Source organism: Drosophila sechellia, chromosome 2R, assembly GCF_004382195.2.
Source record: "Drosophila sechellia strain sech25 chromosome 2R, ASM438219v1, whole genome shotgun sequence".
Lineage (NCBI taxonomy): Eukaryota > Metazoa > Arthropoda > Insecta > Diptera > Drosophilidae > Drosophila > Drosophila sechellia.
The window spans coordinates 3,092,464-3,108,378 of NC_045950.1; the positions used below are offsets into that span (position 1 = coordinate 3,092,464).

General features: G+C 45.0%; 1 protein-coding gene across 1 annotated transcript in view; it reads right to left on the reverse strand.

The window, feature by feature from the left end:
* LOC6607891 (rap guanine nucleotide exchange factor 4) overlaps window positions 1–8,857 on the reverse strand; it is a 45,509-nt gene extending 36,652 nt beyond the window's left edge. Inside the window, exons 1-4 of the mRNA XM_032715761.1 lie at window positions 8,610–8,857; window positions 6,912–7,405; window positions 1,179–1,321; window positions 1,016–1,110 (exon numbers count right to left, since the gene is read on the reverse strand). Coding sequence (XP_032571652.1) covers window positions 1,016–1,110; window positions 1,179–1,321; window positions 6,912–6,946 — 273 coding nt within the window. The 5' untranslated portion in view covers window positions 6,947–7,405; window positions 8,610–8,857. The remainder of the gene's footprint in view (window positions 1–1,015; window positions 1,111–1,178; window positions 1,322–6,911; window positions 7,406–8,609) is intronic.
* Between the last annotated feature and the right edge of the window lie 7,058 nt (window positions 8,858–15,915).

Below are 15,915 nucleotides of genomic sequence, written 5' to 3' on the forward strand. Positions count from 1 at the left end.
AAGTTACGTTTTGCAAGCATATAAACCTGATTTTATCAGAAACGTTGAAGTGAATTTCAAGCTTCGATTAAGTTACGTATGAATACCGGAGGAACGATGAACGATGGCGACTCAAGGGTCTTATCCTCATTATTAAATCACCTGCATTAGCCCTTTGCCGGCGATACTGAAAGGGATTGCAGGGCACTCTGCCCACACTTGGACCACTTGCCACCAGGACCGGCACTGCAATTCCCAGTGCCACATGCTCGACAGGCCACAGCCACCATATTAGTAAGCTGAGGTCAGGCATGCTGCCACTGTCATGCCCCACTTAACCATAAATACTCGAATTTCCATTGCTGCCACTCGTGCACGGAGGGCACCCGAGGAGCTCCACACCGAGACCCAGAGCCCACACACACACTGCTCGGCCCCAGTTCCCAATTCGGACCATTTCAATTAGCAGACACCTCTCTGGACAGGACCCACCAAATGAACTCGGCCGTGGCGAGGCACAGATGGATGTGGCGCCACCATATGTACGTACGTACTACGTAGTACAGTGTACACATGTACTCGTGCATTCAGAACACTGGGCTGGAAAAAACTGCTGGCCAATATCCTGGCGGAAATTAATGTTGCTGTGGCAAGCACAAAGCCAGAAGGAGGGCAACGGCGGAACGGAAAAAAATTGAATGCCACAAACCGATATGATTCGCTGCGGGAATGGGAGAGGGCGGATACCCGGCCTTTCTCCGTTGTCAGCAGTTCCCTTTTCCTGCTGCTCACATCGACGGATGAGGAGGGGCTCAGACCGCAGCCAGGCACGCCCCCACTCGAGTCAACCCAACCCCCAGGCCCAAATCCCCGGAATATTGAGCATGCACAGCGGATCGGATATGCAACACGGCGGGTACGCCGAGTAATCACTATCAATTATATTGCTCAGCACGCGCATTGTCTCGCACTCCGCGCACGGCGGAATGGTGTGCCAGGATGTCTCATCTCCTGACTGGTGTAAGTAAGGACTTACCTTGCCATCGGCATCGGCGTGGGCATGGTATCGCACCTCCAGCGATCCGCCGAGCACTGCATACCAGAAGCGTCCCTGCTCGCCGGCGCGAAAAACTGCGGGGAGGAGAAGTTTGGGTTAGCCACCTCCGTCGCACAGTTAATCCCCACAATCCAGCACTCACGAGTCACCCCCTTCTCCAGGTCCTCATAGAATCCGCACATGGCCAGCTGCTGGAGCGCAGATCCCGGGAGGCGACACAGCGGCTCCACGCGACGCAAGCGGCACGAAATTAGCTCCACATCACGCAGGTTCCGGTCGCAAGGACTGAAAATCGTTAAAGCATGGTTAGACGTTAGTGTACCTTAAAATCACTTGCCGTGTTAGTATGGGTTCCAGATTAATAAAAACATGCAGCTTATTAAATATTTGTGTGTGCAATTTGAATTTTATAGAAGAGAACACATTTGAGCCACGTCATATGTGATGACTTGTTTACATAAATGGTGCATAATATTTGTTGAAGGTGGAAGGTTTCAAGGAAGTTTTTTTCGTATAAACGTCGAAATCTCGGAAACTTTAAAGGTCACGCTTCTTCCTAATCCCTTTAATAACAAATGTAATCTAGAAAACAGTACGATTGCAGTATCACGATTCCGCTCGCACTTCCTTTACAAAGTAAAAGGTATCGAATAGTCGAGGCACTCATATATAGTTTTCTTTGAAGTTTTCATTGTATTTGATATCTGATCTGATAGTCCATTATCTCGGTCATAGCGTTTTCACTAATTGATTCTCAGAATAGGTACGATTGCCATTTAGTTTATTGTTAAGTTAAGTTTATTGTTATATATAACAATAACCTTCTGCATTAATGTTACCAGGAAGATTTACCAGCTTATCACAACGAATTATCAAAAAGGACAATTATAAAACAATGCTAAATGCTCCTTTGAAATGACAAAAGCTAAAAATTAATACGTGTAAAGGACTCTGAGAAATGATTCGTTTCTGAACTCAAAATATCCGAACAATAGACTGCAATAAGGAAAGAAGAACCCCAAAAAAGAAGAAGAATAACGAGTATTTTGCATTTATAATTTACTGACTCTATGAAAAGCACTTCACGTAGATTATTCTATTTTTGGATTCGGACAAGGCCATAAGCTGAATAAAAATGAGGAGAAATGGCAAAGCAAAGTATTAGTTCAACAATGAACTCAAATTAAAAATTCCAGTGTCATTTGTGCTCGGTTTGTGCGCGCATTAAGTATGCAAATTATATTTTTTGCCTGTCTGTGTGCAAGTCAATTGAAAAATGAATAAATAAGTATAAGAGTTTCCGGGCAAGAATCTGCAGGAAACGGAAGTCCGCCCAGAATAATGAGAAGAAGGGGAGGGAAATGGCGAAGCAATGAGAGCGAAGCGTCAACTAATTGCATTTGATTAAAAGTTAGCTGTCAGATCTAATAAGGAGTTCTTAAATCCACGAAGTACAAGTAAGTTAATTTTAAATAATAAAAATTAAATCAGCTTAGTCTTATTTTGCTTTAAAAAAATTTAAAGTTTTTCCCCATAGGAAAACAGATCGCGCTAAAAATGATGATATAATGTTTTTACATGTCTAACAGACAACAAATTGCGCCTTGCTGCCATGCGGCATGTTACCAAAAGTTTTAGACAACTTTCAGGCGAGCTCCCGCCCACCATAAATCCCCCAGTGCCGCCCACACTGAAGGCCCCCATCCAACTTCCGCCTAATTAAAAATTCCATAAAACTCAGACGGAGCGGGTGCGTCCGCAGGAAGGGCTGACCTGGGCAGACAAAGGCTGCTTGCAGTCAGGAATAGATCCCAAGCTTGCCCCTGGCCGGGCATCATCTGCATCGAGGGCTACTTTTGCAGCGAGGCGTCTACTTTTGGGCGCAGCCTGCGAACAACTTTCATCCGGCTGCTGAAGGTGAGCTGTCTTGGTGGGCTCATGCATAATTCATTCGCCAGTAGAAGCGGCAGTTTCGGGAACCGAGTGCCGAGAAGGGGGGCCACCAACCGTTTCTGGGTCGTTAACCAAACAGTCAGGTCCTAAGTGCTTTCGTGGGGCGAGGTGGGTGAGGTGGGCGAAGGACGAAGGGGGTGATCCAAAGAGCCGGAAGCGCGTTGGGGCGCATCCTAGGCAGCCAGCTCGTTGTTTATTATAATGGTTTTTGCGGTTTTTAGGCACACGCCCGAAAGTTTAGTTTCGGAATTTTGTAATTGCCGTGCTGGCGATTCCTCAGTCTTAAAGCTGCGGGTAATGGTGGCATCCTCGCACACATTAAAGCTGCTTCGGCACACGTGGCGTATGATAAATGTGCGGCGGCACTTGTGAGTAAGCCGACTGTTCCTCCGCCGGGAAGGGGAAGCCATCAATATCAATTGCTGTCTGCTGGCTTTGGCACTTCACGCGTTACGTTCTGCGATTACCTTGCCCTCTGCCAAGGATTCTCCGTTGGCATGCACCGAGTGCTCCCGCGTCCTTTGCCTCCAGGTGCGCTTAAGCCCAGATCGCTCTTGATAAGCCGAATTACCAGTCAACGTGTCTTGCCCTTCGTGGCTGTGCCATTAATTCTGCCCAAATTAAATCGTTTATTTTGTCTTCGCTTCCTACTTCAGTACGAGGCCATTTGTATTAGGTCCATAAGGAGGAGCAGCCTAAGAGCTGCGAAAGAAATCTGGATGTGCATACTGCACCCCGGAATCCTGGCACACTGGCACCCTTCGCTACTTGCCCCTTTCTCTTTGGGCGGGGCAAACAAAAGGCAGCGGGCTGCAAATGTTTGCCCAGGCACAAGGCAAACAGTTTGCTTTAAGCCCTTGCCACTTGACCTTCCTTTTTTTGCCACTGCCGCGCGCAGTCACATGAGTGCCCGCTGACCCCTGACCCCTCACGCTTTAGTGCGAGTGCGGCAGAAGCGTTTAAGCGTTGACAGAGCGTGAAATTTGAAGAGATTGTCCTGTGATTGATGGTGTGTGGGCGGGGCGTTTAGGGGCGGGCCGGCAAGAGGCGGAGGCACGCCCCATTCGGATAACACCAATGAAATATAAGGCCACTCTGCAATAATAGAGTATGCCGTACAACTGAGCAGTCGGTGGGTCAGGCGGGGCTAATGGTAATGGTAATGGTGGCACTCGTCCAGAGATGCCCCAGTTGAAATCCAGCAAATTGCATCAAGTGGTTGCTGGGAAGAATGTGTGCTCGATTCCCGGCCATTTACGGTTGGGCAAATTGATTTAGACACTTTGAAAAACAATTCTGATCTCTGGTCAATATTTGATTAGCTCTATTCGAGTTCAACTTAAGCTTAAGTACTGCGCACTCACTAAAATAAATTTGGTTCTTTCGTACTTGTATTAAATATTTTACACGTTAAATGTTGACTATTCTGTTGAGTATTTGGATCTTGATAGAAAAAGTCCACAGCTTTGACTAAGTAGTAAGTGCTAGTAAGTAAGAATGTCATCAGGAGAGATACTCCATCTCACATTTGAGATTTTTATAATAATTAATAATAATTCCAAATAAAATGGAACGCTCTTTTAAATTCAAAGTATAGAGTCTGAAATCAACAAAAAAGAAATCAATAGACGCATGCCTCTGTTTTATTCCATTAAAATAATGTTTGCACAGCACATATTTAGGTAAAAAATGTATAAACCTCTGAAACGCGGAGCTTTCAACAGATATAAACATATTTTCATTAAATTATTGAATTTTTATACTTTTACAGCGCACTATGGTCCAGAATTCGTTTTTTTTGGCATAGAGTCTAAATTTTTATGGCAATATATCGTCCTTTAGCAATTATTTTCTTATAGAAAATTGATCATATAAATAAAAACCAAAAACAAAATTGACCGAAAGCTTCACTAAATCTTTTTATGAGCTTTGAAAGGTGCAGTGTTAAACAGCTGATTGACAGAATGCAATTCCAGCCAAATTATTTGCTTACTTTTGCACGTAGTACGATCGTTAATACGCATCCAAAAATTATAGTAAAATATGGAAAATAAATGCCAAGGTATGATGTTTTTAACTTATGTAGGTGATATATGTATAGTTTTACTGTTTTTATGTTGTGTGACATACAATTTATGTGTATCTTAACAGAAAATTCGAACGTGTCCCCTGTGTTTCGTGGAGTATAACTAATTTTCTGACAATTTCTGACAAAAGTTAAAAACGTCAGTTTGTACCTTTAACTATTGTCTTTGACGGTAAAGTAATATCTTTTGCCCATTTTTGCTCGTTTTCTTAAAAATTTGATTTTATATAGGCAAGTTCGAGTTCAGACATAGCGACCTCCTGGACATTTGGAGGCGTAACAATAGGCAAATAAATTATGTTTCGGATTACGTTTATTCCGCAATCAACAACAATAATCAGGAATCGAAAAAGACAGAAGAGATTGAAAAAAAAATAGTAAATTTTGAATTATTTATTACAAGAAAACTGGCCGAGTGTAAAAGACAACTAGGCCGATTTATTTCCAAATATACCAAGTGGATGGCCTCTAAGATAAGAATTCTTGTTAGTGATATTGAAAACACCAAAACACCCCAGCAAATGGGACGCCGAAACTTATATTACCAAAATGCATGAGAAAGATTAAAAAGGAAACTGAAAATGCGAGTGAAGCCAGGAATAAACTTAACAAAAGGGACCGACTATCCACATGCAAGGAAAATTAGTCGAATCAATAGGATGAGTGATATTTTCCACAGAGCGATTGATTCCTCGGACCCACTATTATCAACAATTTGTTTATAAGAAAAAGAGAAAAAAAATAGGAAACTTCCGAAGGCAGTATAAGTCTTTTGAAAATAAAGTCTAATTTTTAACCTGATCCATGGGATTGGATTCACATTCTGATTCTGATTCGAGTTCAGATTCGGAAATTTATAATGTAGAACTAAAAGAAGAAGAGGGCGATTATTTTTAAAACAACAATAAACACACCTTAAAAAAAAAAAAAAAAAAACAATGAAATTTTGTTGACTCCTGAGTCATACCAGTAGTTAATATGGGAGGCAAGAGGCGTGGTCGCACAGACTCCAAATGTTGTGCGTAAACTATTTGTGATTGAACAACAAAATGTACAAAGTTTAAAGTCTGTAGCTCAATTTTTAGACTTTATGCCAAAAAAATTAAATTCTGGACCAAAGTGCAGCGGTTTAATTATTATTTTTGCACGACATAAAGCGCTTTTCTACAATGAATTGTAAATTACTTTAATGCTTTATGATAATATAAATTGTATTTTAAGGGTAGTATCATTAAATGGGTTGGTATATTTATAGCGAACTACAATTACATTTATTTTGCATTTCATAACAAGAAAGATATTAACGTCCTGTTTTTTATTTGTCAGTTTTCGGTGTCCAAATCGGGATTGATGAAATAATTGCCGTGCAGAAGGCGGCTCATTGAGTCACAGAGAATTGATATCGGGATTTAATAAAGCGGATGATTCGTGGCAGGCCGTGTTCACAAAGTGAATGGATTGGCCAATTGCCAGCCATCTAGGATGGAGGAGGTGGGGGCACCCAGATGTTGGTTCTTGACAAATGAATGTCGAGCATGACGGCAACATTTTAAAATGTTTCGCTTCTCGTTCTCGTTTTGTTTGTACTCCTCGTCGAGCTTTTCATTCAACTTACACGTACGTCGATGTGTGAGTACGTGTCTGCTCCGGGAAAACAGAGGAAAGCACCTTGTGCACTCAAGTGGGAAATGCCTTGAATTTAAGAGAAAGCACTCCGTTTCGGCTAAGGAAAGTTTTGGAGCTAAAAACTTAGAATTTAAAGAAAAGTTCCCCCGTGTTCGCTGCTCATTAATTATGCAGCTCATTAAAAAATGTGGATCCACTGATTTCACTCACCGTTTGTCCATTGCAGTTATCCATTCCATCGCCATGTTGACTTTTTAATTAAATCTCCTTCGCTCGATTAGTTTCGTCGTTTGAACAATTGATACAAGTTATGAGCAGCACATTCCACAAACTCCACAAACAAATAGTTGCCCCAACTTGGGGCAGAGCACATAAATCCAAAGTTGTGCAAATTAATTGCGCGTTGCGGGTCAGGAAAGCGAAATCAAAATACCGGGTAATGGCGGCGTTCGCAGCCAGTTTGCAGTCACCTCAATCCGCGATGTGGCCGTCAATCTGCGATTCCCTTTGAAGACGACATGCCAGGTGGCTCGGCCAGGCGAGGCACTCGAAATCCGCTTTTGGGAGCGTTGGAGCGAGCTCCTTTCGAGTTGGAGCCAGGGGTAAGTGGACGTAGCTCGTTGATTAAGCGAAAGTTTGGAAATGGATTTCAGTTTGAGCTCCCGCTTGGCTTGGCTGGCGACGAGGATTCCGAGACCGAGCGGCTGCTAAGTTAAATTGGGCGAATGTGAGTCTAAATTCACTACACAGCAGTCGTAAGTGTAAGCTAGCCTTGGGATGTCGGACTCTAATATAATTTATATAAAATGCCAGCAGCAGATGTAAAAGTTTCCCTCTTTCCGATTTTTTCAGCCACATAACTAATGTGGATTGCTATTGTTGGACTTGCCAAAAAGGGTTTTCCCAACTGCTGACAGCTGCCCAGAAGGCCCCACTGCGTCAGTGTGTGTGCTTGTGGGTATCTGTGTCCCCAACAAAAGCAAATGTTATGAATAAGCTTTGATGCCAGCTCGGCCGGCGAGGGGGGTGTTGTGGTGCAGGAGAGCGGAGAGGGCGGAGCACCAACAAACCGTCGGCCCAGCAATCTAACAATAGATTTCCAGATAACAAAAGATTACTCCACAAACACACGGCGTATACTTAATGCGCTGTCAATGGGCATTCTAATTTCCCAGTATGCCCAAATCCAGATCGTATGGCATGCGAAGGCACGATCTAACCGCGAATTCGTTACCGAACTCCATGTTTACCCATGCGCTGCACTGTATCTGTATCTGTGCCGCGAACGGCTGCGTATTTTGTTTTGCGTCAATGGGAAAAACATAATTTATACCACCCCATCAGAAGTGCAGTGGCTTTCGTCAGCGAAATGGGACTGCAAGCGGAACAAGTGTTCGAGTGACGGCTCAAAAGGAAGACATCGCGAAGGACCATCAGCTCGCATGTAAATAATTAAGTATCCGCCACCGTGGCCAGCGAGTGAAGGCGCCCGAATGTATGCCCCGTTTTCTGACGTGTCGCCCGCCCGCTGGCTGGTTCCACGTAAATGGCGACAGAAGTCCCGGGGCGATAAGACTGATATTGGCGATATTCCGAGTGGGCGACGCGATAAGCGGCCACTTTTGAACGAGTTGTCCATCCTGCCAGCAAATGCAAATAGTGTCCGGAGTGGAGGTTCCCGTTTGGGAATCAAATTGCACAAGCTTGGAAATCGCCCAGGAAACAGATGTTCCATGTAATTTCCACTTTAGGGTTTCAAACTTTGTTTTAATTAAGCAGCCGAGTGAAAGCAAAACTTTGTACCACAATAGATGTGACTTAACTGCCCACTGCAGCCGTTGCCAAGCGGAAAACTTAGCCATTTAGCTTAGTCATGTGGCGAAGAAACATCATGAATCGAATACTCACGCATCCTCTGAGTGGAGAAAAGGATCAGAAGATGCAAGAAACGGAGTGCAACAGAGATCCCGCAAAAGAATTCGATATTTTAAAGTCCTTTTTTTTGGCACGGAAAATGAACTTTTAGTTTCGAACCCACGCGAAATTCCGAAATCCAACGAACACCTCAATCCGAACCGACTTCAAACGAATATTGAAATGAACCACTTGCTAACGGCTTTCAAGCACTTGGTATATACAGTTCTTGGGTAAACATCTCAGTTCTCGACTTCCGCTGAAGCGCTATCGCGTCCGATTCATTTGGTAGTCGCGTCGCAACTGCTCGGCCGCCTTCCATTTTCCGACTTCCGAGCGGCGCTCTTCACCACGCTCCTGTCCTGCGCCTCGCAGGTGGGTTTCCCGGCCGAGATTGGGGGTCGTGGTGGGTTGTTGGAAGTTACTCATTGCCGATGACTGCAGTGTTGACGGCTGCGGTGCGGTACTTTTGGCCTTGTTCCGCCTTCCCCCCACCCCTTTCCACCACTCACGTATTTTGGCGCGTTTTTTAGCAACAAGTTTGAAGTTTGACAAATCTTCAGCACAGTGGGGTTATAACCAACTCGTTGTGCACAAAATCCAAAAAGATTTTGGCACAAGAAAAAAAAACGAAATTTTAAAGTTACAGTGCCGTAGCTTCTAGTGTTTGAAATTAAACTAAATTCGGAAAATTGATCACTTTTCTAATAAATTTATGCTCAATATTTTGTAATATGAATTGGTTTCTATTATTCTTTTAGGATTTTTAACTTAACTACGTAACTTAAATCTTACTCCTAGGCAGTTTTCCAATACTGCCTGTACTTATATACCATAATCAGCAAAGAGATACAATTTGCATAAAGATTGCTATAATAATATTCGGAATTTACACGAAATCAAGATGAATAGCTAATCGAATCTGATATGTTGTGTTCCGAATAATATTGCTTGCCTATTCTGCTTGAAATAACAATTTGTTTTGACTCTATTCACTCGAATGTTTAGCAACATTTGCTGCTCGCTCTCCTATTCTGAGTGCTCCGCAACAAACTGTTGAGCGTTATTTTGGTGAGTCGTCGCAGTTGGCCAGCTCTTCAACAGGCACTTGTCCGTCCGCTCGGCAGTCGGGCAGACAGCGGACCACCCCCCACCGCCCCCGGGCGGAACTGCCTCACACCCTCGCCTGAAAGTGCACATAAAATGGAATCGCAATGCGAAACAATCAACATGTCAATTAAATAATGCACACCAGCAGCGGACACGAAACAACGGACAGAATTTACGGAGCGAGTGCGTGGACACCCGGACTTTTGGTCACTTGGACACTTGGACATTCACTGACGGCCTGTCACATTCAGCAAATGAATCAACGGCGATTCACAGTCATGTGCGCTGCTGAAAAGGTGCGAAAATGCAAAGCTTTCCTTTTGTTTTCCACCTTTCCCAGAGCCGCAGTTGTTGTGGTCGCCGCCGCAATATTTACGGCACTCTCGAGTGCCTTTATTTCCGCATGAATCATTCCCAGTTTCGGCTCCAGCTCCACAGGCTGCCCCAGCGCGTATAAATTCTTGGCTTTTTCCCCCAGCAGTTAATGCACAGAAAGAAAAATAGTCTAGTATTCCGTAGGTATTTCATTATACACAAAGGAGTGTAACATAAAGTATAGAGTGGCCTTTTAGAAAGCAAAGATTAATTACTACTACAATTATAATTTGCCATAATTGACAACAAAGGCTAGCACTCATTGAACCAAGTAAGGAAATAGAACTGACGTAATAGAAGTGGGACACGGTTTTTCCTGTGTTGCAGGGCTTTTCTTTTCGTTCTTCATGGGGTCTGCCTGTCGCATTTTTTATGAGCCTCCCCCATGTCGCCAGGACCACCATAGACATGTTTTCGGGCTCGCCATTGCGGAATGAAATTCCAGGAATTTAACGGCCGCTTTGCCTGCTGAATATGTCATCACATGGCGTTGAAGTCTGCTCCACCAGACAGAAACAACACAAAACAACGCCCCGGCGGTAATTATGATAAATGCGATCTTAATAAACTCGGCTGGTGGGCACGGCTGACGTTGAAGGCCTCCATGGCCAAGAGCGTGCTCTTCATGGCCGGGCCTAATGCATTTTCTTTTCATCATCAACGCATGTGGCACCTGGTCTAATGGCGCTTCCTGCCACCCTGCTTGCGGCCCATTAGCAGAAAATGCTGTTGTACATTGAGCGACCCGTCGTCAGCTAGTCGTTGTTGTCGAAGTCCTTGTCCAGGACTTTGGCTCACCATCCTCAGCCAGTCGCTTCAAAAGTCAGTCACTGGAGCCGTCGGAACGTGTTTACGACCTGATTGCACTTTCCCACCCACCTGCTGATGTCATTAGTATCGCATGTGTGGCACACTGGCTCTTTAGTTGCATTAATGGTTATTCAATCAGCGTTTAACGCAAATTGCCTATTAAAGCTGCCCTGTGTTCCTGTGCCCCCTTCATGCAAATGTTTGCTTATTATGGCCATGTAATTTGATTAGCTGATAAATGAGGTAACGCCAGCGCACGTGCAATCAGGACTGGCTAATAAGGCACTCGCATATTCCGCAGGTTCCTGATAGATTCACCACATTCCCTAACCACCAGTCTACAAACGTGTAGCACACATTTGGGCGCAACTCAAGTTGCTCAGTGCGAATATTGATGTCTGTCTGCCTATCGGTGATTTTCCTGTAAACGTATTGATTAATGTTCTTGAGAATCAGATAATGGGGTATCCACTGCACTTATTAGACATATATATATTGTGTTCTTAGCTAATTAATTGCCTTAAATACAGACATCGGTGCTGATAGGCAGGGTATTTATGTGTACTTATCTGTACTTGAGCCCTTAAAGACGTTTAACCACTAACTGAATCCAGCTTATCAGCAGAATTTAGCTGAATAACTTAGTTTCCACAGAAAACCCCATACAAATATACTGAATTAGTGGCAAAGAGATTTCCTGTCAATACCCTCCGCCATCCGGCAAATACGCGCAAATCAAAAGTTAATAGACGCGATGGAGTCTCTGTCATTTGCATTCAACCAAAGACTTGATTATCCGCGCGATTTACGGAGCGCAATTGTGGGCGGACGGGGCGGACAGGGGGATCCGGATCCGGATGGAGTGTGCGGACTGTGTGCTTAATGAGCTCAGTGAAATGTGTGCTTAAAATTAACTTTCAGCCAACAAACCCGTCCCTGCCAATTGTCCCCGTCGCCATCGTTCTCCTAGTCGGTCGCTTTGGCAGCTGTTGCTCAGCCAGAAGTGGTTCATGGCTCATAATTACGCATTCAATTCGCAGGCGGCTAGCTCCAAAGGATCCAACTGGAGCTGCCCAAATCGCAGAAGGGTGGCCGGTCGCCCGAAACTGCTTTAATAATTAAGTCTCTTGAACATCAAGACATCGTGTCGGACAACAAAAGTGCCAGGGCAAACAGAAGGGGAAGCAGGAGGTCTTTGGAGTGGAGCAAGCTCTTCGCCGTGTGTCCGTCCACTTGGCCATGTCATCTGCCAGCCAACATCCTGAGACTGCGACTGCAGCCCGCTTGGTGCGAGTAAAAACTAATTTCTCGCCTTGCTGAGCATAATTTTATGCAATTGTTTTCTGATTAAATTCCACACTGAAAGTGCCCCGGCATACCCGCATGTTGCATGATGCGTGCCACTTGGCCGACTGGCATTTGCATGTGGGACAGCTTTTCGGCCGGGTCTCCGGGTGGCGGAAGCACTGGAGTTCGGTTTGGACATGACTTTGCTAGCGCCTCCATCTTGCTGTCAGACGGCACCACGTGGCGGATACTTGATGTGCAAGTGGACCGTAATCGCCCCATAATTGGATTAATTAACGGCCGGCAGCGGAAAGCCATTAATAGGCCAGAGCCCCAGCGAAACTCACACCCGTGCGCTGGAGCCGAGCCACCTTGGAGTGGTAGGTTCAATGGCGTTCGGCTTTGAGCCCTAATGGGTTCTTCGACTGGGGAAAGCGTCCCGTATCGGGTGCATTGAACGGCGCACCATCTGCCGCTTCCATCGGCATTGGCCAGCACACAGCAGAGAAAAAACGGAATTGGAAAACCGAAACCAATTTACATTTTGTTTACCTTTTGGCCAGCACACCTCTGCGTCCATCGTCTTTGCCTTCGAAAGAGATGCGCCAGTAACTGGGCAGTTTCACCTAGGATATAGAATCTATAGACTTCATTTCAGTTTTCATTAAATTCCATTAAATCAAGCATAATTTTAGATGGAACTGGGCTCGAATGGGGGCATTGGCTCCATTCTATTCTTATCATGAGATCATATAAAAGTAATTTAAGAATACCCATAAAGATATCCCTTCAGTGCGAACAGATCCCACCTCCTTTTAAGCTACCTGTGCAAATATTTTCCCTTACCAACCTCACCACCTCTGGTTTTTTGCGCCTTCTCTGACTTTGAATGGCTGGAATTTATCGCTTAACTCCGCACAGCAGCTGAATGGGGTTTGGGGATGGGGATGGGGATGGCACGGGGATGGCATGGAGATGGGATAGAAAAGGCGTTCAAACTGAGTGTGTAAGTTTTAATTTTATTTTCTCACTTCATTTGGAGGGTTTGCCTTGGCTCCGCTTTGCTGGCGACTACAACACTTTACATACATTTGCATAAGCACTCCGGCAGTTTAAGCAAGCTGTCCGGGAAGTTAATAAACGGGATTCGCCTTTTGCTCGGCATTAAAGCCATCTAGCAGGGAGTTGGGTTTCCTGGCTGCTTGTGCGCTCCTTTGCGACTGGAATCTGATTGCGGATCGCGTCCAGGTGTGACGCCGGTGCTGTCAGACGCCTGATTATTTGTGGCTTATTGCGCTAATGCGAAGCTTATCGCATGAAAATCGCATTAACATCATTTGCGAGACGCCACAACGTCCTTGGCCCTCCCTGGCACCGCCCACCTCCAAGGCTGTTTGATTAGCCAGTTCCCGGGCCCATAAACAAATACCGTGCAAATATCGTATTCGGCGTGGGTTGGCCGCCTTGTTTGCCTAGTTAATCAAGGCAGCCCGGCGGCCATTAGGCGCACAAATATTGCCCAGGACTCCTAGTTGTTTGTCCATCGCAAATACGCAGCATCGAGGCGTCCAAGGCTGTTATCTTTGACCCAGTTTCGACTCCTTGCTCACAAACGCAGGCAAATAAGTTTGAATTATTCACGATCACTCGCAGATGCTCATCAAGGACGAAAAAAACAACGATTAGTTGTGCCAACCCAGATACAAGGTTTGCCGTTGATAATCCCGGCTTAAAAAGTTTTTGGCTCCTTTCCAAAGGATATTGAATACAAACACTACTGATGCGAAACACTTGTTAATGTGAAGAGACTATTAGGCACACTTCATGTTTTAATACGCATTCAACTCAATTATATTCGTTGTAACACACTTCGCCCTACGCCATCATCGCTATTTGTAATATGACCTCTTAGTTGATTCATTTTATTCGCACATATCCTTGTGGCGATTCCCAGAACATTTGGCTGGCCCCACCCTCGGTATTGAATTTGTGAACCTTCTTCTACGGACAACAGCTCCGTTTACGTTGTAGCCCTAAACAACAGTGTCGGCGGCAGCAGAAGGAGCTACGTGCCGCCATCGGAGATATCGGCCTGTGCGTGCCTGGAGGACCAGAAAAAGAAGCTACGACAATGGGGCTACCCACTCGAACTGGCGCGCTTGATGCGCTTTTGATAACTTGGCCGAGACGTCTGAGCCGCGTGACATCTTTGTTGCCGTCGACGGCAGTGTCGCCATCAGGTTGATAAATAGTTTTGCCGCCAACTCGACTTTCCCGGCTGTTTCGCTGCACCTTTCTCGGATTACAACAGCCCCGGAGTTGGTTTAAATTAAAAAGCGTCCATCAAGCATTTCCCCGGCGAAAATGCAGCCGGACTGCGTTGGACTGCCGAAGGCGACAGGACTTTGCACATTCTCGTTTTTATTTCGCAGGCAGGTGCTTCGATTCTCAGGCTCCGTCTGCCTCACCGGCGCTGGAGCTTTAAAATATTCCGCATTCAGGAAAAGAAGAGCGGAAACACAAACTCGAGTTATGTCAAACGAAAAGATTTTACACTCACTGGAGTCCTTCGAGTTGAGAAACCCCCCTTCAATCTCTTTCAATTTGAATTGAATCAAATTGATTATATAATTTGGCAATTATTAAACAAATTAAATTGATGTATCGTTTTCCAATCAGTTGATCTATTCCCATAGACATTTAATCTCGCTCATTATTGCATTTTTGCCCAATTGTGGCCAATACGACGTAATTCTCATTGGTTTCCGCCTATTTTAAGGGCGTTTTGGGTGTCAAGTTCGTAACGAGCGCCCTCCGATGTTTTTTTTTTTTGGCGGGGATTTGTCCATAAATAATTCATTGGAACATGTAACAGAAGTGCGTCAAGTGGTGCCCCTACCCCGCTCCGACGCACCCGCATTGGATTACATGGGACGTGGACGCGTCTGCCGCACTTCGCCGGAGTGTATGTCTACTTTTTATGGCACCCCGGGGAAATGACGTACTATGAATGCCAGTTTAATACACAAAACTTTGACAATATTGTCGCACAGTTAGCGCGGATACACACACCAACCATGATACTCAAACCACCCCACACCACACCATATCATATCGTACCACATCACACCCACGGCAGGCGATACAGACTTGTAGCCAGACAAATGTGCGAATAAATGGGTTATTTTTGTGCGGCCTGCGTCTATTGTTAGCGAACTTATTCAATCCCTGTTGCACACACACACACACGCACACTCAGCCTACGTCACGAATGGCAAATAAATGGTTGGTGTATCAACAAATCGATCCGCACTTGAGCTGAAATCATTGAGTGGCTGCAAGTTCGGCCAGGCCACCAAAATAAAGATTTAAAGCAAACAAATGCGGTGTGTATCTGCCGGGTTTGAGTCACTCCCAAAATGGCACAAGCAAATAAAGTTAACGTTAGCGGAAAAAGAGCTGAGGACCTGGAACTTTATCAAGTATACGCCCATGCGGCCCATAAGCCATTCGCTTGGGGGCCCATTGATTTCGGCCATCTTTCTCGTCTCGTCTCGTCTCGCAAAAGTAGGCAACAGTTGGGGCGCAAGCTTGATTAATTACCCAACTTTCCCCAGACATTCGCATTTGCATTAGCAGCTCTTAAATGGAAATCAAAACAGGCCACTGGATGCACAGAGAGGAATTATCTAATGGCTGTTTGCTATCATTAATTCTA